The sequence below is a fragment of the Pagrus pagrus genome (assembly GCF_965226575.1).
Source record: "Pagrus pagrus genome assembly, chromosome: 11".
Lineage (NCBI taxonomy): Eukaryota > Metazoa > Chordata > Actinopteri > Spariformes > Sparidae > Pagrus > Pagrus pagrus.
The window spans coordinates 4,090,865-4,116,960 of record NC_140195.1 but is presented as its reverse complement, the minus strand read 5'-3'; the positions used below and the strand labels follow the sequence as shown (position 1 = coordinate 4,116,960).

General features: G+C 42.2%; 1 protein-coding gene across 3 annotated transcripts; it reads right to left on the bottom strand.

The window, feature by feature from the left end:
* Positions 1-789: 789 nt before the first annotated feature.
* On the bottom strand, positions 790-26,025 carry fam120c (family with sequence similarity 120 member C). 3 transcript variants are annotated; one of them, XM_084366590.1, is made up of 17 exons: positions 23,930-26,025; positions 20,718-20,964; positions 20,435-20,517; positions 17,749-17,877; positions 16,051-16,153; positions 15,852-15,925; positions 15,199-15,473; positions 12,965-13,127; positions 12,784-12,867; positions 12,473-12,644; positions 11,470-11,719; positions 10,199-10,313; positions 9,282-9,491; positions 8,897-9,137; positions 8,466-8,601; positions 7,210-7,273; positions 790-7,028 (listed from the first exon to the last, which is right to left on the bottom strand). In XM_084366590.1, the coding sequence occupies exons 1-17, from the start codon at positions 24,443-24,445 to the stop codon at positions 6,771-6,773; spliced, it is 3,120 nt and encodes a 1,039-aa protein (XP_084222716.1). In that variant the 5' UTR covers positions 24,446-26,025; the 3' UTR covers positions 790-6,770. The 3 variants fall into 3 exon arrangements, with proteins under 3 accessions (XP_084222716.1, XP_084222717.1, XP_084222718.1); XM_084366591.1 differs by having other exon boundaries at positions 15,199-15,458; XM_084366592.1 differs by having other exon boundaries at positions 15,199-15,392.
* Positions 26,026-26,096: the final 71 nt, after the last annotated feature.

Here is a 26,096-nt window from a genome sequence, read left to right as displayed (position 1 = left end):
AATGTTATAAAGCCTTTTGCAGCTCCAGAGGAAGCTGCATGTAATCTGATAAATTGCCTCCAGTGATGTCAGTGGCTAAGCTGCATTGTGGGTAATGTAGTCACTGGGGTTTGAAAAGGAAGAAGGATGTGAGGAATAAAGCAGGGGATATCTCTGGGTTTGCTGCATCAATTTCAATCATCCAAAATGATTCCAGCATTGTTATATGAGAGCATATGCCAGATCAGTTGACTGCTTTTCAAAGCTTGGTGCCTACATTACCCACAATGCACTGAAGCCACAAAGGCAATCTATCAGATTTACGGTGCAATATGTGTGAATTGTAATTCAAAACATTTTCAAGAGAATGAGAAGAAATAACAGTTTTGACTCTGTCAAAGAAATCTATGTTTTGTGTTGAAGAGATAACTACGGAAATTAGCATGCTAACCAGCTAGCCCCGGGCCTGAAAACCTCTTTCTCCAAGCAGTCCAAAGCTCCTGTGCTAGTGGTGTAGACACCAACACTCCCCCTGGTAGTGTGGCTAGCTGCACAGCTAACTGAGCTAACAAGCTAACATGGATGTATAAAAAAATTACAAATAAAATAAAAATTCTTACGTATTGCATCTTTAAATGGAGCAAAAAAAACTTTCTTCACTTATCTAGACCAAAAACATTTATCTTATAGATGTATTTTTATCACTTGCAAAATATCTTTAAAGCGACCCCACTGGTGTCAAATTTGTCTTTCCGCTTTCAAAATTGAAGCCAAGGTAAATCTAAAAATCAAGACACCGCACACAACAAATACTTTTTTTTTACTAAAAGAATAAATTTTATTTCAGCACTGTAAGTCATTTCCCAACCAGTACAAACATGACTGCCATCTTTTGTCTCTTTCTGAACCATTCCTCCCCTCCCTCTGTGAGATCAGACCACCAACAGCCAGACAATTTAAAAAAAAAAAAAAAAAAAAGCTTTCTTTTTCTCGTCTTTCCACAAACAGTCTGGTGCTTCCATAATGCTAACAATGATGACAAATTATACCAACCATAATTATAACAGCAATAATGATGATGATAATATTTCTATAACAATAATATTATGGATAAATTTTAACCCTTTTCGCTGCACAGGTAGTTTTAGTTGGCCCTGGGTACAGAAGTACATGCATTGGTAGACTTGTGGCTGTGATTGACCATGACAAGAACTGGCCCACAAAGATCAACTCGAGCCCTTTATCTGGGACTCAACCATGGAGGGGGCTGGGGGAATTATACTGGAGCTTCTGAGGGGGGGAGTGGCAGTGTAGAGAGAGACAGACAGAATAGGGACCTTTATTCAAACTGGACAAAATGCTGTGAGAATCCTGCAAATAGATCAGAACAGGTACAACAAAACTGATGATTCCTTTCCACACTCTGTATGACAGACAATAACACTGTTTAACGTCTACAACACTACATAGTACATTTCTATTCTGGGACTTTGGGTTCTCTTTACATTGTCGAGCTCTTCAGTGAAGCTCCCATCTGCGTAGGCAGTGAGGCAGGATGCTCTTATCATTTCATCGTCAGGCACAGAGAGGCAGAATTTTCCTCGCGACAACTTCAGCTGAGATTTTTGGCCGTTGTGTCTTCCTGGAAGTGAACCAGAAATCCTTTTTTTTTATGGATTATAATGGAGCTAAAAGCCATGGATTGTAAATTGTTGTAAAAACCCACAGTTGTAAGTTTTCTAGGGCTGCAATGATACGTTTCATTACCAATTAATCCGTGCATTATTTTCTCAGTTAATGTTAATAGTTTGGTCTATAAAATGGCCATCAAAGCCCGAGATGATGCCGTCAAATCGCTTGTTTTGTCTATGAGACAGTCCAAAGCCCAAATATATACAGTTTAATGTTCATTCAATCTTGTTTTCTCCATTTATAATTTTGCCCAGTGTGATGAAATCAAATTACTTGTTTCATTCAGCCAACAGTTTGGCAAAGTTAAGCATGAAATCGTCATTTTTCAGGCACTGGAACGAGCAAATGTTTGGCATTTTTGCTCTAAAAATGACTTGGATGATTTATTTTCTGTCAATCGACTAATCATGCAATCAACTAATCACTGCAGCTCTATAAAGCATTAGAAACAAGACCACTTTTGGCATTTTCCTCAATAAAAAGAATCACTTTCATCTTTTTTATAGACTAACAGTATTCAAGTCTTTATCGTATCAACATTTTTTGTGACATTTTTTTGAAGACCAGCTAATCTCAGATATGTTTATTTGAGGAAAATCCAGCCTCTTTCAACAGCCTCCATGCCCACACATGTAGAGACTCGGTATAGTAATAAGTTGCTCTATCATTCTGAATCTGAGAATTTAAAGGCAAGCTTGAGAGAGCACAACAATTACATGTGAGAAAAAAAATGCAAAAGAGGGCGCCAAAACCCCAGCACGTCTGAAAGCATATTTGTCAGGTGTCGTTCCTTCCTGTGTTATTAGTGTAGATCTGAGGACAACGTGTGCGGTGGTTCACACAACCTTGAATTCAGTCAATGGAGAAGTTACAACTAAGCGCGAGCGAGCGAGCTAGTGAGCTAGCGAGCGGGTGAGCCTGAACATTTTTCCTACTCGCTCGCTGTGTCCACACAAACACACTTCCTTCCTTCTTCCCTGTCTGTCTGCGTCTCCACAGTGTTTAAATAAAAACACCATTGCCTCACAGACTTGTCAGATAAATCACACGTGCTGTAATGTCATAATATATATATAATCATACTCATCAGAAAACTTGTTACTCGGGGGGGCAAACCATCAACGTCGGGGGGTCGGGGCGGGGGACTATGGGGGCTTTTATAGGGGTGTAGAGGGGGATGCTAGGTGTACTTTGGTTCTCAGGTGTTTACAAGAGATGTTTCGCTGCTTTGTGCAAGGGCGCAGAGTTCAGCTTAGATTGATAATGAGTCGACCACAAAATTGTTATCAGGGATATTATGAGAAGAATCATAATACATAGTGCAGACGACGATTTTCAATTCGAAAAAACGGGCAATATTTACTTACGTACATAATAAACGGTGGTCTAAAGATGCCATATAAAATACAGGTAAGGAAAATCGCAATCATTACAGTTCAAATCTCTAGGTTGGCTAAGCGTATTTCAGTACTAACTGAAGCAATGGTAGAAGGATTAGATTAGAAGATGTAATAACATTAAAAATAGTAAGAAAAAACACATTTGCACAATTGAATAAAACCGTTTTTGATTTTTTTTTCTGATTTTTTTTTCCAGACTCTGGCTAGATACATACAGAAACTGATTATCAACGTTAATATAACCTTTACTGTTAGTTGGGTTGATTAAGGGGCGGGGCAGCCCACAGAGAAAAAGAGAAAACGGCCAATAGAAACGGTCCTAAGGGCTATAGGAGAGGCAGAGAGGGAGGTGGAGAGAGTGAAAGAGAGAACTGAGATACGGGGTGGGGCGGGAGTTTAACTGTGTGTAAAATATCTGAGTGTGTTTTTATGTGCGGCTGCTTTTATGAGAATCAGTGGGTATATGGTGTGTGTACATGTTTGTGTGTGTGTGTGAGTGGCTGCATGTACTCTATGGGGAATATTATAGGGCAGAGAAAAGACATGAATGAACAGTTTGGGGGTGTAGAGAGGGAGGGGGGAGGTGAGAAAGTGTCATAGCAGGGTGGGCGGGGGAGTTAGGATAACAAGCATAAAAATCACTGATCAAATATCTATCGAACTAAAACAGACAAGGACAAGAGAGGGACACTACATCATGTATTGTGTTGACTTTTTTTTTTTTATCCATACTAGCTACTGTGTAACTCAGGGTTTAACATCTATGTATCTGTGTGTGTGTGTGTGTGTGTGTTTGTGTGTCTGTGTCAATGTATCGTGGATATATGGTTGCTTCTGTGCCTACCTGACACCTCTAACGTGTACTTTTTAAATCCGTCCATGCAAAACTCGAACGTGTTGGGATTTTTTTTTTTTTTTTTTCAAAGAGTCAGTAGAATGTGTTACCAAATGATCTCTGATGAACTGACGACCACTCCACTGGGAACTGAAACTGCACAAAATCACTTCAGCACAAAAGCAGAGAGAATGCTGCTGGTAACAAATGCAACTGAATACCTGTCTGTCGTGTGTGTGTTTGTCTTTGAATGTATATATATGTATGTATATGTATGTGTGTGTGTGTGTGTGTGTTACTGTTATCTGGCGAGCGAATCAAGAGAGGGCATCGTATACCAGATCACACTCTGGCTCGCCGCAGAAAAAGCCATCTTCTAACAATGTACTGTTGCGATACACGTATTGGTACTAATGTCAAAAGTTGAAAGCAGTTAAGTATATGACTCCTAGTAATTCTAGACTTAGTATTTCGGCCAGTGGAGCTATATTCTCTAGCCTAGTCTTGGTGTCTGTGTATTACAGTCCTGTGTTAAGCCCGACGCTGTTACCTACTCTTAACCTATGAACACCTACAGCAATCACATGCTTCATCTCTACCGATATCGGCTAACGAAGTCCGAACCTCTGGTTTCATTTGGTGTTGGTGTAAGAGACGGCGGCGTGGCCCAGCCCTGTGACGATGAGCGTAGGCCTACACTCATGGCTGGGTGAACTGTCAGCGTTTCACTGTAATGGTTGAGTTCATAACTGAGGGGATGTCTGACGCGACTACATTAACACTTACATATATAGTCAGGGTTTTGTCCTTCAAAATGGCATTTCAGAAGAGCTTTTTCCATGTCAATTTTGTGGCACACGATAGAGCACAAGTCATCAACATAGTAAGAAAATAAGGTGCTTCTTGTTGACTTGCCTTTTCTTTTAACATAGTGAGCTCATTTCAACCTCTCTTAGTAGTAAGTTTATAGAGATTACAATGTTCATGGCCAGCATCTCTCAGGCAGTTATCTGTCGGTCTACTGCTTATACATTTGCAGTTGTGCTACCAGTAAATGGTAAGTTGTATTTCCGTAGTCAGATGAAATCTACTATGGGGGACACATCTCATTCTCTACAAACATAAGTGCTCTAATAAAACAATTCATTATCTTAGAAGTCTCAGATTGTGAGCGGCACACTCGGGTCCGCCATGAGGCCTCTCTCTCTCTCTTCTGTCATGTGATCCAACCCATAAAGCCTCTGCTGTGTTGGGCGGAGGTACTTCAGGGCAGGGAAGTGCTTCCTGTTGGTCTAAAGTGACACACCGGAGCTCTGCGGGGCAAAAGCTCTCGGTGTTGCTCAATCACCACCAGAGGGTGGAGGGATCTTTGAGGCTTTGTTGCCACACCCCTTTTATATCACTGGCTGCCTCAGTCGGCTAGCCGTATTAAAATACACTTTGGAAATAACTTTTAAGAAATCTGATTTGCAGGAATCCTTGACGTGTAGAATCAGGAGTCCTTTCAGCTTCATTGCAAAGTTCTTGATTGAACGTGAGGCCAGTCTGAAGGGAACTCTGCCTGGCAGCAGTCACCCAAATCCTCACCATTCATTTCCATCTTTTTGCCGGGCAGCATTATTCTTTTTCTTTTTGGCCTTTAACTCCAGAAGGTGCCTCAGAGTTTTTCATTTCTTTATCACCTGGTAGAGGACTGTCCAGTGTGGTTTAACATTTTTTAAAACAAAGTGCTTCTTTGTCTGAAACCACTCTGTTCACATTCTGACGTCTCTCGAATAGATCTCTACCTTTAAATGTAGTTCTACATGTCATAATGATTTACTTACGCGCGGGGGACACCCCTCACAGACTGTCAATTAACCTGTATAGGGGCTTTTTCAAATTCATTATATTTAAATACAACATTAAGTGCATCTGCTGGGGAAATACAATCAAAGCTTTGGGACAAAGGGACATGGGGGATGGGAGGATAATATAATAATGCACTTTTTCTTTTTTTAGGAGCGGGGTAATATCTTGCATACTTTGGGGCTTAAGGTGCATAAATTCATGGGGTCTCTTAGCACAGCTAAGCACTAGGCTATGCTACATAGGTCAAAGTAAGATAGCACGCTAATACCATGGTGGTGCAGAAGTGCTCCTTTGATAGATAACCAATCAATCGATAAAGAGGTTCGTTGTTAGCAAGTATACTAACACTGTGTGTTTAGCAGTGCTGCTAGCCTGCAGAGTTTGGGGAATGAGGGTCACTGCACATGTCCAGAGTCGAACTCCGAACATCTCTCTGAATTCATGTAAGACAAACCTCACACAAGATGGCTATGGCAACAAACCGCATCAACACACAACTACCAACCATGGCGACCAGGCCTAGATGCTGTAACCATGGAAACCACATCCATTCTGTCACCGTAACCGCAAGCTTTACATCTGTGTGCAGAGATTCAAACAATGGGACCATTAAAACACAAAATAAGAAATTCAAACTGTACAGATACTCATACGTACTAGGGGGCTCGTTTAAAAGGTGGCTTTAAATGGGGGGGGCGGGGCTTCAAGCTTATTTTACTCTGAGTGCAGGAGGGAGGCATTTAGGATTTTTGAGGGGTGGGGCGCTTACAGACTCATGGAGAAAACCTCTCTTCATAAAACAATGTAAAACCACATGAGAAAACTAAAAAGGAAGTAACAGCTAACTGCTTGAGCCAATCACATGGAGCAGCAGGGAAGAAGAGGAGGAGCCTCCGTTCACTTCCTGCTCCATGTGATGATGTGCACAGCTAGCAGGCAGGGCTACAAAAACAGGGAAAGGCAGTCGAACACAGAGAACTCTCTCAGAGCAGTGCATCCTGGGAGGGACGCCTTCACTCCTCCTTCTGTAGTGCTCCGTCTGACGGGCAGTCGTCAAGGCAACAGGGGGCCTCCACTTCCACCCCCTCTGATTGGTTGTCTCTGCTGGCTAAGGCACACGGGATTGGCTGGGCCAGGGGGGCCAGCTCCAAGGGCTGGCCGATGGCGGGGGCCGCTGAGCTGCCGTTCAGCTGCTGAGTCGCGACCTCTGGCGTGGAGTCCGCCTCCTCTGAGGGCTTTGGGGGAGAGCTGGGTGGGGGCGGTGACGACGTCTGGAGGGGGACAGTCAGACAGAATATTAACAGAGCAGCAGGAGATGCGATGGCAAGTAGGAATGTGACAGAGGGAATTTATAGCTGTGATGTTTCTCTGGTGATCACAACTCCTGAAGGAAAATGTACTGCAAGATTTCAGAGCTTTGTGTAAAAGTTTGGCCCGTGTCTCGTGTCGTACCTGTGTTCTGTTGGCAGGTGTCTTTTTCACTCCCCTAACCTTCGCTGGAAGCTCTTTACCCCTCCTGTGATGAAGACAAACCCAGCAGTATTCAAGACAGATTTCACACAGAATTTGCAGTCAAGTAAATCCATGCAGGATGTTCACTTCGGGTTCAACTCTGGTGACCTTTGACAAGACAATTCACTCATCAATCCCACTTTACAATGGGACCACCTATTCAAAAGTCAACCTGAAAATGTAGTCATCTATTATTGCAGCCTGAAATTGTTGGAGCTAGATAGCTTTGCAAGATGAGGGTGAAGCATTTAGTGAATATGCTGCCACCTAGAGACATGTGTTAGTGACCTGCTGGCCAACAGACACTGCAGCGAGTTACAAGACTTTAACCAACCTGCTGACCTGCAGATGAAATTATTATTTAAGATCATGACATTGTCAGACAGAAACATAACTGCAGGTTAATGACAGCAAGTGTGCTGTAAGATCAGCTATATTGACACTGATCATCAAAGTCGGAAGCATCCAAAAGTGCAGCCAGAAACATCTGTTCCCAAATCTAAATTGGCTGCAAATCTGTGTTTATACTTAAGCAGGAAAATTGCAGTAAAATAACTACAAACTACATTATAAATGTGTCTGCTGAAGAACAGACACGCCACCGTTAAAAGGTGTTGTAACTCTGACAGAGGATGCTATGTACAAGATGCTTCCACGGATGTAGTTCATTTTTAAAAAATCTACTTTCACACACACAGAACTCAGTTTTTGTTCCTGAGGCAGTAAATTTAATTAAGACCACTTAGGTTAACTATCAGATTGCATAGTTAAAATTGTTAGATTGCCAAAGATTGTGGCGAAGTGAAATGTGTTCTTAAATTTGCTTTGTTAGCCATCTAGCTAATGTTGCTGCCTTAATTGAGTTTTTATCTCCAGGTATTGCCGGTAACTGCAATGACTTGCAAAGCATAAATTACTCCACCACTCTCTGCTCCGAGACTGAGGAAATATTTTCTATAAGCACACTGTCTCTAGCAGTAATATACAGCAGCCTGTTTGCCATTGAATAAAAAGATATTATTAATGCATGCTAATGCTATTTGCCATGACTAACAGGCATTTCAATGTTTTGAGAGTGGACTTAAACATTGTAATAATGACAACATCTGCAATGTTTTTACAACCGTGGATAGCTGGTGGTTTAATGAGCGAGAATGTCATGGTTGTATCGATTAAAAGTTCATCATCTTACTCACCCTCTCCCTGCTCCCACCGACACCACCTGCATGTTGAACCCCCCTCTCCCACGGATTGGTTTGTTTCCAGCCCACTGGCCAACAACCATGCCAGCGATCTCCAGTTTCCCTCCCTGAGGGGGGATGGACTGGATGCCTGAAGACAGAAGAAAAGACAACTGAGACAGTCTTCTCTTATTGTACAGTCTCAAATAACAACCCAAAGCTTTGTCCCAATTACAAACTACATACTAGCTGTATACAACATATACTATCTGCTACTTTATCAAATTCAATTTGGGACTGACTTGCACTGCACTGTAATTTTGATTTTTTATCCTTTAAATTGAGCATAATGCAAAGTCAAAAGTCTACATCCATTTAAAAGTTTAAGTATGCTTTAAAATGTCTATGTAGAGAAAGCAACAGGTGGAAAGAGAGCATCAGTGTACCTGGGAAGGCTCTGGGTCTGTGCTGCGCTGGATGATGTGGATGATGTGGGTGATGATGAGGAGGCATGCCGCCCATGGGGCGAGGTGGGTAGATTGGAGGCATGGGGTAGAAAGGGGGCACCATGGTTGGTGGGAGGAAGGCAGGAGGTGGAAGAGGAGGGGGAGGAGGCGGAGGGCGGGAGAAGTTGATGCCCTCGAGGATTGCCTGACGCATCTTCTCGACCTTGGACACCAGCTCCTCCTGCAGAGCAGAAAGACAACTGTGGCAAACCTGCGACCATCTAAAAGGATAAGTGTGTGTAGCTAATGGGTGTTCATTTCTGCCTACACACACACACACAGACTCACTCACAAAACCACACACACACAAAACTCAGGCTCGTACCTGCCCCTCACACATGTCCAGCAGGGCGGCCCGGTCGCGAGCGGCCCGGGCCAGTTTGCTCTGGAACAGTTTGCCGTCAAAAAAGCCCCAGGGACAGCAGTGTTCCCATGGCAACGGCTGGCCGCAGACATCATTGATGAACAGCGCTGTGTCAACGCCGGCCATAAAGAGAGAGGCCAGCTGCACGCCACGGGCATCCACCTTCTCCACCTAACAGACACATACAAATGTAGCATTACAGCATTTTTTGTAGCAAGTGTAGGCAGTCGGAGACGAGTAGTAGAGAAGCTAGAAGAAGAAACGGTGCTGAAGACTTGTGAATCGTGAAGTCCTGAACACATGGTATGTGGGCACACATCACATCTTGTCTCAAAGGAGACAAGATGTGATGTGTGAAACCTTTTGTTGCTTGTTAATGAACAAATTTTGCTTGTAACACCAAAAAGGAGTCTTGTAAGATTACGGCAACATATTGATTCCCAAAAAAGGTTCAAAATAAAAATATAAACGGAATGTAATTATTTGCATATACACACAGTGTTTATTGACAAGAAGTGTTCCTGAGCCCATCTAATAATATCCTTTGTACAATCATGTTTCACAAAGTGGTGAACTTCGCCCCATCCTTGCTGGTGAACAGCTGAGCCTTTCGAGGATGCCACTTTCGTACCCAATCATGAGCGTTTCACAACTTTCCCAGTCCAAACTTTTTTGGAATAATGCCTGAACATCAGCTGTACCACTGAGTTTGATGATGCTTTATTCTTATGCAAATACATTGTGTGCATCTTGTGATTATACTGCACAAAGGTGATTAATCAAGACCACAAAAAACAAGGAAACTCAAAATAAATATGCAGAAAACATCTGTATCCTGCTGCCTATTATTATCCGACAATGAGGGAGCGTAGTCTTACCTTGAGCTCCTGTAGCTGGTCGGGTTCGTAGAGCTGACTGGAAACAGCCTGAGCCAGAAAGGCATCTAGCTCATGTCTCTGGAGGATCCTTCCCCCAGGCCACTGCATCATATACCTGAGAGGGAAGAAATACAAAGCTCTCTTTAGAATAGGGACACAGAACTAAAGTGACAACAATACAGGTTCCCACACTGCGACTCTCTCTGGACAACCCATCTGTCCGACAGAGAAACAGAGAGTCCGATAGCAGCTTTTCAAGGCTGTCACTTCTACAACGCTCTGCGCTACACTGAGTGGTGGTCACTCAGACTAAACCGTGTCCCACTGACCTTTCGTATGACACTATTTAGGCCATAAGGCCTCCTACAGTCGATGCTCTCCCACTCCTCTGTTGTAATTTTTAAATATGTTGAGTGGATTCAAAGGGAATTTGAGGGTGTCATTTCCCTTTAAAGTCGGTCTATTTCTGCTGTGACAAGTCAGATTGTCCCCTGAGAAAAAGGGGAATTAGATGAGATTTGCATGCAAGGCACTTCAAACAAAACCTAACCCAGTCTCGTGCCTTAAAATGGTTGATCATTTTCTGTGGATAGAGAAAAAGATTTCAACAAGGGAATATGCATTTACCAGCTTTAAAACTGCACTTATCAACACCACAATCTTGGCATAGCACAGTGATAACACAATGCTACTGGAAGCAAGGGAATAACGAGAAAAAATGTTTTATTCATTATGTTATTAACTCACTATAGTTTGAAAATCATAGTACTACTTCCCGCTCAACAATATACCTCATAAACATGGAGCTCAACATTTTTATTTCCTTGATTAACTGGATATTTCTTTTGTTTATAAAATGCTGAACAAAGAAAAATGCCAATCAGTGTGTCCTAGAGCCAAAGATGATGATGATGATTTCAAATGTCTTGTCCAATTCACAGTCTTAAAAGATGATCTGTCATAAAACAAATGGCAGCAAATACTTACAGCTAAGAACATTTTTGCCAAAAGAAAATTACTCAAGCGATTTGTAAATTATTAAAAATAGTTGCCCATCGAATTTTATTTATCTGCAAACATTTCAGCTGCAGTGCACAGTGAAAAGTACCAAGTTAAAATTTAAATGCACACTCTCACCGAGGGGCTCAACACACACACACACACACACACACACACACACACACACACACACACACACACACACACACACACACACACACACACACACAGATTTCAGCAATCTAAGCTACAATCAGTGATATGAGTCATACCTGAGCACGCAGCACATGAGCAGCAGATGCTGTGGGACCTGTGCTGGGTTGAGGAGGGCTGGGCAGTCAGAGCGTAGGCAGGCCAGGAAGGCCCTGGTTCTCCTGGAGCGGTCCTCACTGGCACGGCCCAACCACAGTCGCCGCAGGTTGGGGCAGGTCCACTCCCGGAAACACAGGGCCGGAACCAGCTCTGGAGTCAGGGCTGACTTGGCTTTACCGCTGCTCCACTCTTTGACAATCACTGGAGGAACTGCATCACGGAGGCAGCAGAAGCGTGTCGGTATAAAAATGAACAATATGGACTGAAGAAGAATATTTTGTTAGATAAAAACATGTTGTACATTTTGGAAATGATGACATCTATTTCAATTAATTTTGTCAGTCAGACTTTACAACCCCCAGGAGTTATTGGAAATGTTTGTTTCACATGAGTCGGAAACAATCCTACTCCCACGGCTGAAATCTAATTCAATAAATAGTATAATACTAATACAATTATTGTAGACTGATCTTTATTTGATTATGAAGTTAAATCCTAGCGTCTCTCCTGCCAGGCTGCTGAAAGCTTGAATCGACAAGTCATCAACCTTTGAGGAGCAGCCTGAAAAGTTAATAATTCATATTATTCAATATCCCAATATTCTAGTTTTTTGTGACAAAATAACCAAAGGTTTTCATAAAACGATGGCTACATTAGAGAACTGACACACAATCTAACCTAAATATAAAAAAACTAACACCAATCCTGAAGCTACCTAGCTGCCTAGAAGACAACATTTCAGAGCACAGCTAGCTAAAACACCATTTCAACATTCTTATAAATCCCCCGCTCGGAGAAGAAATACCGGTATAATAACATTTACCTCATGTTATAGCTCTGTGGAAAAATATCTCACTGTCAATGATTAAATGTGAGTATATTTACAGTCCACATACAGAACAATGATCAACCTGTCTCCCATATTGCCCTCATCTATCTCTTCTACTCAGTCCCAGGACCTACCTTCCAGGGGAGCCCTCTTGCGGAGAGCGAGCCTCTCCAGGCGACGGTGTGTTTCAGCCAGACTGAAGAGGACGCCGTATGCATACTGTCGGGCAGCACGGAAGAGCAGAGAGGCAGGAGGCAGCTCAGAGTTACACTCATCCTCTATACACACTGGCATCTTCATCTCTCCCTGGGGGGTGCAGTGGGTAGAGGGAGAAGGAAGGACAGAGTGAATAAGAGGAGAGTTTAAAGGACCGAGAGCTCTGACCTCCACTGCCATTTTTATAACTCTTGTTTAACTCAAAAAGATACAAATGCAAACATCATACCTTGGTCAATATGTGGAAAATCTGGGGGTACATCAGTCCTCTTCTGTGTCTGTGCTCGGCTACACGAAGAACCTCGGCACTGACCTTAAATGAGCAAACAAACGAAATGTAACTTTTCCAGACAACCTACGGCTGTGTTTAGTTTGAAAATGTCTTTTTTTAATCTCTAATGGACACACACCTGAGGCAGAGGGGGTGTGGTAATGTCCATGTGACTCCGCGTCGCCATAGACAACAGTGACGGAATGTTTGACCCGCTCCCGTTGCCTTGGGAACCGTCTCCAGAGGCCGAGCCCCCCCTTCCGGCAGGATCCTCCCACCGAGAGGGCTTGTCTGTCAAATGGCTGAGAAAAAAAGGGTCGATGGGAGAGTTTAGTCATCCTGGCCTGACTTCAGAGTTTCTGCAGAGAAAGCGTTTCCTCAAACACATTTTGCATAGATGTTCATTTTGTTTTACTGTCTCTCAGAAACTTAACACACTCCATAAGTCAAAGGTTTAGACTTAAAAGACTGGTGGGTCAACAAAACGTGAAGAGACAACAACCCCAAAAACACAAGTGTATCCACAGTAGATGATTTTCCCTGCAGCTCCGTTCTCCTTCTCAGTAGCTGTAATCCCTGAAACTCTAAGCTGTAGCCGGGGTCCTTTACACCGCAAGGTTGTTGACAAAAAGTCAGTCAACAAGTGTGTGCGACATGATATGGAGCTGCTACGGATGCATTGCATTCTGGAGAGGGCTTTCATCTATCCAATTGACTTGAGGGATGCCCTGATCAAGTTAGTTTTTGGCCCCAGTCCCATCTGATATTTACATAAATGTTGAATAAATGGATCAAAAATATTACATTTATTATTGTATAATCTTAAATTATGTTGATATTATATGGATGAAAGTTTAATTGAGAGAATGTGACTCCTGAAACTGAAGCGACCCGATCTGCTACAGAGAAGAGAGATCAGTCTGTTGGGGTTCTCGTTCTTCCCTCATAAACAATCTTTGGCTGAGAGCTTTCAGAGAGCACTTTAACCACATAGCAGACAAGTTTAATGTTGGCCTGTCATCAAGTTAATGCTAGAATTAACGTTACTTAGTGACGGCTGATATAATCCGCCACCGTTGACATTTGACGCCCGCTGAGCAATATATCCATATTATATTGTTTTGGTGATATGAGTGTTTTCTTTCCCTGGTTTTAAAAGCTATATTACAGTTAAGTGATGTAATTTTCTGAGACTGTTCTACTTGTTCACATTCAGGCCGGGCTCACACTACAGGCGTTTTACAATCCTAATCAATTTTGAATTTACAGATTGCATCGCGCACATAAGGAGAATCTAATAGATGTTCTTGTCTCTAATCTCAAACATGCACCGACTTGAAAATAATGACGCATCACAGGGTGTTATTAAGATTATCGTGCTAGAGGAAGCGATGCACCACCTCATGGGGACGCAGAATTAAACAAAATGGAGACTGTGGCACAATAACTTGCTGTAGTAACATTAGAGATTTTGTCAGATATTTGTCAGTAGTAAGCTTGCTAACGTAAGCTTCAATAGCTAAATTGTTTACAGATATGTTACAGGCTATTGTGAAAGTACTGATGTAATGACAATCGCAGTCATCTGGATTTTAAATCCTAAATATCAAACACATTTGATATTTATTGACGCGGCCCCAATGAGTCACTTAGCAGTTCGGGATTTTTCTTTTTTCATTGATTTATCTTGGTGGCTGAAGCTGCGGCGCACCCCAGCAGTTAGGGAGGTTTAAGACTGGATCACATAACCAGACAAGCTGTGCTGACCTTCTAGACTGAACAAGCTCTGGACCAGATTTCTCCTCTGATTATCGGCTGGGCGAATCAGGGTCAAATCGGCCCCAAATTCCTGTAGTCTGCACCCTTAATTTTCCCTCATATATACAGTGAAATGCTTGCTTTATAGGCTGTCTTAAAGAAGATAAAATTTCAACACTCGCCGGCTGAAGTGAGCAAAACACTTTAGACTGCAGTAAAGAAAGGATCGACTTTCAGCTTAATTTGAGCTGAAAACGAACCATTAAATTATGCATGGATTTTTTATTGATAATAAAAACAATAAAAAGAAACGGGCAGGGCCTACGCGGCATGCATTTATTTATCGCAGCATTTAATTTACAATCTGGGGTTCAGCTGCACTTTGCTTGCTCTGTCATGTCAACCGCCATTTTCCTCACGGGCACTACCTGTTGTAAAGTGTAAGCTGTAAACATACCTTGAAAGCAAAGCTCTCCTTGTGTTTACTCTAAACAAGTGTTATGTAAAGTGCTTTGCGCCACCTAAATTGCCAAAGTCTGCTCTTCGTTTAAATCTAATTAAGGAGCTCACAGCTTGCTAAAGCCTGAAAGGTGTAAACACGGCTCTGTGTCTCACTTTGTGTTGTTGTCGTTGGGTTCATCTCCATCTGATGACGAGGAAGGAGACGGAGAGGGACCAGACTGAGTGCTGGTGTGATGGTTGGGTAATCGACTTCCCCCCTGAGTGGAATCATATGGAGCTGACCAATCAGAGAAGCCCATCTTGTTTGTCAGTGAATCATTGCAGTCTTGGGGCGGCGGCGGTGGGTTCTGGAACAGAGGGGTGGAGCCAGGTCCATATGGAGCATTTTGATAGGGTGGCTTAAACCCCGGAACCTGGGGAGGTGGGAACTTTGATTGGACAGAGAGGAGACCAGAGGAGAGGAGAGGAGGAAGAAAAGAAGTGTAGGAGCAGACAAGAAAAGAAGGAGCACAGGAGAGAGAGAGGGGAGGGAGGAGGAGAAGATGTCTCAGGGACGGGAACTACTGCCCTATTTTATTTCAGATCAAACTAGAAGCATCTAATCAAGGCTGGTGGGGGGATTTTTGGATGGAAAGGACTGCAACCCCCTCCCCTCCCTCAGCCAGTGTTTCCCCTAAATGAGCACATGCCACAAAGGGATTTCAAAGAGCAAAAAACTTAATCCACTCTACTACACGTAGATTCATGCAGAACAGAGAACAAATTACATCAAAGAGGACAAAGGATTACAGAGATAGGGAATCTACCTGATTCTTTCCAGGCTGCATCGGTCCCATGTGGCCAGGTGGTCCACCAAATGGATTGGGTCCAAACCCAGGTACTACAGCAGAGAGAGACAGAAAATTCAGGGATGTAAATAATTAACATATTTAATGAGCCAAAGACGATTACATAGCGATGCACACTAGCGGCTCTATTTTCCAAAGTAAGCAGTTTACTACTCACAGATGAAAGACGAGGGCCCCATGTTGGGCGAGCGTGGTTTGGAGGCAGCTGAGAAATACTCCACCGCTTTCTTGAATCGCTCCACCTTGTCCTCCATACGAGACTGGAAATGAAGGAAACAAAGCATTATGTTGTCGGCATATCATGCTGGGATTCTGACAGTGAAATGTCCTGAGTAATTGCTGAGTAACTCCCTGAGTAATTTCACAGTTAACGCGGTGATTTATTAAGTTGATGTTGGCTAAATAATAAAGAATTAATATTACTGACTTCATCCAACTCCCAAAAAGATATTCAGTTTAACACTCATGTGGCGCAAAGAGAAGCATAAAACACTTGCAGATGAGTTGGGATGGGTGCTGAAACACAGTTTTAACAGGCCCTGAGGCTAAACTATAAAATGCTGTTGTATTGATAAGCTCTGATGTTAATAGTTATTTATCGGTGCTTTGTAATTATCTGATGTCATTTACTACCACGTTGTTGCAGCCGCTCCCCTGCTGAGCTGCTCCACAAACACACATACACACACAGCGAAGTCAGCAGAGCAGAGAGGCACCAGATGAAGACAACTCGAAATATACTTGAGTTAAAGACAACAACCATAATTACTGTAAGTGCAAGTAAAAAGCCAATATTGCATTAACATATATTGTTCAACAAGCATAAACATGTATAAACATATAGAAAGCAATGATGTCATTGATGTCAGGATTATCATTTATTTTATTCACATTTTTAATTTGTTTCCAGTGAGATAGAGTTAATAGTGAAACAATATAGTTATATTTTAAACAAACTGAATTATATTCCTGTTCTGAATGTATACTTTTAGATTACAATGATATATTCTTGAAAAAACTATTAGTAGTATTAATAAAGCACCAAACCAATGAGGAGTATCAATTAAAGTTGTAATATTGAAATCTTATCAAGACCCATCCTTATATTTGAGAAGCTGGTATTTTTATAAACTTTTAAAATGACACTTTTGGTCAACAATTAGTCAATTATCAAAATAGCTGGTGATTTATTTTCTGATAATCGAGAGACAGATTGATTGACTAATTGTTTCATCGTGTTAGATTTTAGCCATTACAGCTAATGCAGTTTTAGCTTGGCCACCAAATGACGCAAACACGTTTCACAGTACCACTTATTGTGTAATATCCTGATACCATGAAACCATATTTTAAGGGAGGGTTGTTGCACCATGAAAATCTATACTGTTGCAATCCATGATTCAATAAGGATTTGACAAAAGGCTCCTAACAACTCTACTTGCTCAATCGAAGACACTCCACATGACTTGGAGACCATTTTTATAGACTTATATACATTTACAAAATGTGTCTTATATGAGTAATCAACACTTCAAACACTGCTGGAGCTTAATGTACGTATATTAAGCACATGGATTAATGTATAAGGCTCGGTGTAAATCTATGGTTTAGCCCTGATGTGTGAGGAAGTGCAAATGCTGACTCAGATCTTGTGTCAACAGTACTGACCTATTCAACCATCAGCAACAGTATGGTATGTTAGGTCAGAAATAAGCTGTCATATATATATTTTTCTTTTTAATTTTGAAACGTAAATCTTATATTTACATTAAGATTACACCGAATGAAGCGGATGAAAGAAAAAACTATCACAAAGTATTGATCATTGACGAAGGTCAGTTGACACATGACCTACCTGTGACTGTTTGAAGACATCTCTGGCGATGGCATCGAGGTTTCCCAGGTCTTTGATGGAGGATACGTACTCTGAGACGGCCTTGATCACCACCTCGCAGGGCGGCAGCACCAACTGATGGGCTCGCACCTGAGAGAGAACAATACAGGTTTTTAAATCCCCATATACCTGACTGGGTGGGGTGGACACTATGAAAGAGTCACATGAAGATAGTTACCTTTGTTATTTAACATTTTATTTCATGCAAGTAGACAAAAACATATTGCTACTTATTGTACAGTGGTGCTGTAGAGGACAGGACTGAAGGTTTTCTAGTCATGAAAAAGCACCAGAGCCCACCAGATGGACCGAGTCACTCAAATTACAAGTTGATGACAGTTTACAGATTTTGGCATTATTCCATTGACAGAACATTGCAGAAGGCATTTGTGTTGTATTGTGACACATAATATGTTAATTGGACCTTTACACAACTCAAACTCTTAAAATGTGTTGTAATATTGTTTAGTTCTCACTTTTTCTTTTTGACACAGTTTGATTCAAGGATAAATTCTGGCTATCCAAATATTCCTATGGAGCCGATGTCCATTTCCTGCTGACTACTTTGTCACCGTTTCAAGTCACGTCACGGTCCCTGCCCAGGGACTACGGGTGGAAAATAGCAACTTGCTAAAACCTGGTGCAATGCATCTCTCCTTGTTATATGCAAGGTTAATGTTTTATTGTGCACTGTCCCTGTTCAAATAAAAGAAATAACAACAATGTTTTAATCACATTTTTTCTTATTTCTTATTCTTAACTCTATCTGTTAGGAGGATAAAGGATTTTAAAGTCAGACGGCTAGATTTAAAGCTATCGAAGAAACTAGCTGAACTGACATTAGCAGCAGCTATTGTTCAGAGCTAATGTTTGAGTATTTTCACTGGGGATGTTTGAATACCAATAACAGTATCGGAAATGCCTCTGATACACCATAAATGTCGGTATGAGCTAGTACACAAGCCTAGGCATCAATCCGATACCACATAATTCATTTATTAGAAAAGGGACCCTGCTACTTCACAGCTGCACGACTGCGTGATTTTTTTACTGCATAAGTAGCAAGGGACTTGTGTAGCTTCACATCTAGGATCTTCAGGATGTTCGGTTTGGTATGAGACTTCCTCGACTTGGTACGCTCAATGACACAAACAATTACTGCCAAAAAAGTATATTCATGTCCATATAATCACATGCGAGGAACATAACTTTTAGAGTACGTGTTTCACCGAGAATGTTTTGGCGGTTATCAAATTGTTTATCAGATGTAGCGTACTAGTTGGCTTTCATGGTTTGGCAATGTGTGACGAATGTTTAATGTGACGATTAGCAGAACGAGACAAAAACAGATTCAGACCAGTGCAACTAACGCTTTAGGTCTGTTCAGGCTATTTACCCATATGGTCAAAGTGCTTGAGCTCTTCAACAATATACCTTCACATGTTACTAAGTCACTTGTGCTGCTCTTTACAAACAAGCTCATGTTGTTCAGGAAAGTATCAGTCGTACCATGAAACATAACAGACATTTGTGCGATTCATTTTAATGCTTGAAACTATGACTGTTGTTGAGCGCAATCACTGTTACAGTAAGATTTTTGGACAATGAGCCACTGTTGAATGTTCACAGTTTTCACAATAAATGACTTGAGAATTTTATTCCCTCCTCTCTTTAGTTTTCCCTGCTGTACTGAAAACATACCGAACAGTGACCCTCAAAGTGAGGTACATAAGGAACTGTGAATTTTGTGTACTGCTACGACAAAGGACAGGACAGGAGTTCTGGTGTCACTGGTTACCAATAGCGCACAACAGTGTGTTCACATATATGAAAATAAGAGACTAAGCGAAGGCAGAGAATGCCATGGCAAGCAGGGAAGTGGCGTTTTCTCTGCTCAGTCTGTTGTTTTCATACATCACACCACCTCCAAGTCCGTTATCACACTCACACCACGAACACATAGCACTGAAAAAACAAGGATTCGATCTTGGTCAATTTTTGAACACAGTTAATCAAACATGGTCCAATTTGTCTGGACCATGTACCAAATATTCTAACATTAGAAAAAAGCTCTCAATTTATTTTTATTTCACATATGTTTCATGTTTCCAGACAAGAGTTGAGTAATGATAAAAAATATTCTGAAGGCAAATTATTACTTTTTTTTTATTCTTGTGTGTGATTGTCATTTTATAATTAGCTGGACATTATTTCTCTTGATAACTAAGCTATCTTCTCTTCATATCACTGATGCATTCATTCCAATCATGTATATCAATTTCATGATGTCAAGAAGTTGTTAAGAAAAGTTACCATTTCCTGTGTCACTATAAAAGCCTTATATTGATGGGAAAGCGTTATGCCCCAAAACCACTTAAAGGATTTCACTGTGAAAAAGAAGCACTCAGCAACAGCAAATTAACACAGTAGATGGGAGAATATCAGAAAACAAGGAGGCTTTTCTCTGAAGGATAATGAACTGGAAAAATTGGAAATAACAGCATGTCAGTAAAGGTCTATTTCTGTTTACATCTAAATTAAATCAGGGCTCAAGTATTTAAGTAATTACTGTATGACATGATCATTACAGCTAGTACTTTCCGAGAGAGGGCTGTTGTTCAAGAGGACTTCAGACTTAGAAACATACCTTGAGAGAAGCTAGTGGGTGTTCTGGTCCCAGCAGACTCCAGTGGAAGGCAGCCAGGTCCTCATCAGGCAGAATATGATTTCCTGCAAGAGAGGAACAATCTCAAATGTTTGCTGTGTCAATGAACAAGGACGACAGACGAAGAGGTGTGCCAAAAATACAAATCACAGGTTGGGGAGTGTGTTTCAGTGACAGAGCGTCAGAGAAATGTGTGATACATGTTTGATTTGCTGTATTGCTGTATTGTGAGGACTGATGTATGCGAGTGTGTGCGGCTCCTTACCCAGCAGAGCAGCGAAGCATGGCAGGTGCTGTGTCTTGAGCCCGAGCTGCCTGGCGGCCTCAGACAGCAGGTACTGGTGTGTGGTCAGGTTTTTGCCGTTCCAGCTCAGTTTGAGCGCGTGTGAGGAGAAGTAGGCGGGTACGTTGCAGAGGGCGAACTCAGAATCCTGAGCAATCAGGCCAGCAAATCCAAAGTCCCTGTAGAGAGACAGCACTTCCTGGTGGTGGTCCTCCAAGGTCTGTACAACCTGTAGATGCAGAGAGGACAAACTCTGTCTGCTGTGTCATAACAAGACAAACTCTGGTATGGCACCTCCTGAAATGTTTACATCCTGCTCGGAGTAATGCGGTTTGCTCCATGGCCCATTTTGATTTTGTGGTTTTATTTATTTTGATTAAAATGTATTGAACGTTTACAGGTACAGGATATAAATCCTCCACACCAGAATGTAAGACTCGAGACAAACAATCATACAACAAAAAAGGAAGATACCATAGTATGCATATTCAAAATCAAAACACTTCCAAAAATAATTACAATTTAAAATCTCCTTCATTCCTATTTTTAGTAGTTTAGTTTAGGGTTATTTTTAAAGAAGAAAAAAAAGCTCAAAATTCTCTGATGCCATCTTCTTAAATGTGAATAGTTTGTTGTTGCTTTTTTACTCCTCTGTGATAGTAATATAATTTAATGACATCCTGATAATAACTTTGGGTCGTTGGGCTCTAAAATTCCCTTAGAATCAATAAAGTTTTTGTCTGTCTGTGTCTAACTAGACAAAACAAGACGTTTGAGGACGTCATCTTAATCCTCAGGAAAAGCTGTAATTTTATAGACGAAACAACTAAACGCTTAAAAGACAAAATAATCAACAATGAAAAAATCACAAGTTTCAGCCCTAATCACAGTAGTTTAGAACTACAATGATGAGGTGATTAATCGATCAGTTTATCAGGAAATTTATATCAAAGTATTCTGATTATCGTTTAAGTCATTCTTCAAGCAAATATGCCCAACTTTATCAAAAACGTCTTGATTAAAGGTTCATGTAAGAATTTGCCACCTGTTGAATTCATACTCAAAAAAACCCCCAAAAAACAGGGGCAACAGATCACCAGAGCAACCACTAACTGCTGCTAACTTGAGCTGCTGATAGCTGGTTAACTCAGTTAGCCATGCAGCTAGCGCTCTTGACTGGGACACAACAGCAACTGAAACGCACTACAGATTTTGACATAACATCAAAACTGTTGTTTCTTCAAATTCTGTTGATAATTTTCGAATGTTTTAAACTTCTTAAAAACTTTATATTCTTACACATTTCTTTAATCGAGAAAATACTAATCTTTCATTTCTGTACAATCTCACAAAGACCATGAAACACCACAACACAGTAAAAGATGGACCGGCATCTGTGAAACTGATGAGCTACTGCGCTAGCAGTCGCTGCTGCATACTCAGGTCATTCAGAAGATAGAGATGACTGACAGCTGACACACTTGGCATACCAACAATATACTAAAGCCCCATAGCAATGAAAAGAAAGTAAGAAAATCAGTCTGCTTGCAAAAATAAGTGTGGAAATTTTGTGCTGCACCAATCAGTTCCAAATTACTGGTTGTGATGCAGATACCTGGGCTAAGGGCAATATAATTGCTTTAGAGGACACTCATGCAGAAACCTGTGGTGGATGAGGTGCATGGTTATGCCACAAAACGAAACCAGGGGAGCTTCTTGATTAAGCCAGAATTGTTATGTTAATCTTGTTAATCAACGTCAGTGTTAATCAGTGTGAAAACTAAATAATTTGATATAGTTACTTCATTAAAAATCTATTTAACGAGCCACAATTTGGGGCAGGGAAAGCATGGCTGATGGAGGAATCGGTTTCATGACAAAGTTGTTCAAACTGCTTATTAATTCTTGCGTCGCGCACCAATACATAAAACTGAAACGGATAGCCAATTTCAACCAGAATAAAATGTATGCAATCATTCCAAACAGACAGACCAAACATGTGTGCAGTACTTGTAATGCTGAGTAGGACACCAAAGCAATATCTGCACAGAGGGGAAAAACAATGAGTTTAGTAAAGGTGTAATTGAAGCAGAGGTGAGATACTTGAAGGTGCAGAAATAGGACTGTATTTCCGAATACAGGAAGGAAAAACAAGCAAGTACACATGGGAACTGTGAGTAATGATGCTATACACGCAAAAGGAACATCAGAACGAGTTGTACTGTAATGTGGGTGGGATTTTTCTATTCTAACAAGAATCATCTCATACACCATTACATTTTGTTTTTTAATACTAGCATGCAAGGAGATGGGAGGGTAGATCAAAAGCAAAAAAAGACCGCTGGGTAACGATGACAGGAGGGAACCTTGAGAGGCAATCAGCGGTTTAGCTGCATTTACTGCAGGCCTTCAACGTAACGTTATGACTCACATTTCCTTTTTCAAACAAGTTATTCTTTGCCCTATAACACGTCTGCTTTGGAGAGTCGGATGACACAATCTTATTTCACATTACTGTATTCTCTAGTAATAGAGAAAGGCAGATATATTACATCCACCTTACTCTACTTTATTTCATAGCAGATAAAAAATAGTAACAAGCCGATAGGTTAGAGATAGATATGCTCAATCACCAACCAAAGGAAATGCACAAAGTAAGTCATTACAAATGCACTACTTTCAGGTACTGGGGACCTATAAATAGTCTTTCCACTCAGCAGTTCCTCAACAATGTATGACAAGTTCATTGAGTTCATGTTATGTAATATATAGGCTAGGCTAGGTCATGTTGAACAAGGATGCACATACTGGTTTAGCCAGTAGCCACTGCTCCTGATATCTAAAAAAAATCTGTTGCACTGGATACATTCCTGCTCCCAGTGGACCATCCCAAATACATGAGAGCAGAGCAGGCCCGCTACAGGCATCAGATAGAGGTAGAAATCTACGTCAAAGCAAAGCAGCCAGCTTGTCAGATTAGGTTGGTATTTGTGTTTAACCTTAAAATAACAAAATTCCAGATTGACTCATGCTTTGTGGTGAGAGCAGGTAGTTACATTTGGTCGCCAACTGGAGGGAGTTAAAACAGCGATGCATGATGTAAGCTGCTAAATGGGCGTGCAACAAGAGAGTGCAAGTGTTAAATGAAAGGCTGGCCATATGACCACAATAAAACAACTTTACACATTGCTCACCCGCACTCGGAAGCGGAACATGGCGAGGCGGACGCAGTGGCTGAGGCAGGCCGGGGGCAGGAACCATGCCCTTGGAGGCGGGGTGGCCTTGCTGCCGACGTGGTTGACTATCAGCTGTGCCGTCTGTCTCTGGCCCTGAGCTCGCCGCGCCCACTCGGGCCAGCGCTCCTTCCCCAGTGTGCCGTTGAAAACCACGACCAGCTCCAGGCCACCCTGGTACAGGCACGCCTGTGACAGAGCAGCCAGGTAGCCCAGCATGGCGTTCCACTCGCCCCCGCACACCCAGTCCGTCTGGTAGCCGCCGTAGAGGCGCTGCAGGCCGGAGTCAGCGTCGATTAGGATCCTGGCAGGCGGGGGCGGGGGAGGCATGGGCCCGGGGTGATGTGGGTGGTGGTGTGGGTGATGGTGGTGAGGGGGCTGGCGGGCCGCGGTACGGGCAAGCTTCAGGAGGTCCACCGGGACTGCGGCCCCGGGACACCGCTTCTCTAAATACTCTTGAAAACCCTGCACTCCCATGACGGTGTTGTTGAGCCTGTGTGTCTGGCCGGGAGCGGGCTCTGAATACGTTCTGTACGCCGTGTTTGAAATGTGATGTGGGGCGAGACTGTAGCTAGCTGTGCACTTCAGGCAAGCTAACTGGTCTCCGATGTAGTGACTAACTGTAGTTTAGTTAACCCTGCAAAACAACTTATCTGTCACCCAGACTATTGAAATGAGTCACCATGCACCGCTGAACTAGTGTGTCAGCTAGCGTTACTTATCCAGAGATATTAAAATGCCAATTCCTCAGTTTTGGTCGTGGGTGCTCAGTTTAGTGTCCATCGCTGTGGATTTTTGGTTAGATGCCAGCAAGGCCAGTGTAGCTACCTACTACCAGAAAAAGTTCAACATTTTTCCTGATCCCATAATTTGGCTTTAACATAACCAGCTTCAAAAATGTAGTTGGCAGCAAATAACGGAAATGCAGCAAGGTGTTGAATATTATCGAGAAATGTCTACAAAACAGTTATTCTGCTGGTTTGTGCACATGAATCAGATGCAATACTGCGCATTAGTTAGCAACCCACAGGCTGGATGGCCAGTTCGCGGACATGATGTTAAACCGAGCAGCTTGCAAAATCTTAATTTCTATCTGACAGCTACAATATTTGACATTTACTCTTGCACTACCTCGGGCAAATGTCACCACATGCGTAGCGGTAGCTTGTTGGGTCGCAGGTGTCAGAATATCAATTAAAACAAACTAACAAGCTGTGTGCCTGGCTCACTGGCTAGCTGTACTAACATTTGCTAACTGTGTGGCTAGCTGTTAGCTGCTGGCAGGGTCCCCGGCGTGATTTGACGCGTCAACTCCCGAAGACAAGTCCGGGGCGGACACGACGCGGAATGAGATGGATGTTTGACGAAATAAAAGAAAAGTAACTAAAAGAAAAGAAAAATAAAAGCCCGATGGTGCCTCCCTCGCTTTCTTCCACACTCACGGCTTCATGTTGCAGAGGGGAACATTACTTCCAAGCGACATCAGCCATCTTGCGACTTCCTCGCGGCCCAGTGGAGTGGGAGGGAAGGCGGAGGGAGTGGAGGGAGGAGGCGCGGCCGCGGGGAAAGCTGGGAAATGGAGTCCACAAACCCTATCACGTCCAACTACGAGAGATGTGCTAGGAAACAGTGGAAAACTACAACTACCAACATGAGGATGCCGACGGTTGAACGAGGATAAAAAGCTGGAGAGTAGAATTTCTCCAAGTGGCCCACAAGTGATTCAACTACAAACGCTGATATTTCTCCGTCGGCCGCCCTGAATGCTGTCATATCAGCACGTATACGTACATAAACTACGCTAGCTGAATGCTGCTGTGGTGGGCCGTCTGCTAATGTCACACCCCCTCCTTATCGAAGTACTCAACAAACACTTCAGCCGCGATGAAGGACGCATAAGTATTAAAACCCAGTGAGTTTAAAAGAACCAAACATGAGTGAGTCGTTGCTTGACTGTAGAAAATGACTGAGAGGTGTAACAGGTAGAATGGCGCTGTCCCGGTCATGTTAATCTCTGTGTGTATGTCGCCTCCCTGTGGTTCAGGTCAGTGCTCTCAGAGGAAGAGAGAAAAAAAAAAAAGTGCTGTGAGAAAAAATGGGGAACAAACTAGCTAAACTGGGCCACCGG

What these genes read in the sequence shown, in the direction of transcription:
- fam120c (XM_084366590.1), bottom strand. Translation starts at nt 24,445, where the DNA reads ATGGGAGTGCAGGGTTTTCAAGAGTATTTAGAGAAGCGGTGTCCCGGG. An exon ending in ACCAGCTACAGGAGCTCAAG is followed by an intron (nt 9,492 to 10,198) that starts GTAAGACTACGC and finishes TGTGTCTGTTAG; the next exon opens with GTGGAGAAGGTGGATGCCCG. An exon ending in CAGACCCAGAGCCTTCCCAG is followed by an intron (nt 8,602 to 8,896) that starts GTACACTGATGC and finishes TTCTGTCTTCAG; the next exon opens with GCATCCAGTCCATCCCCCCT.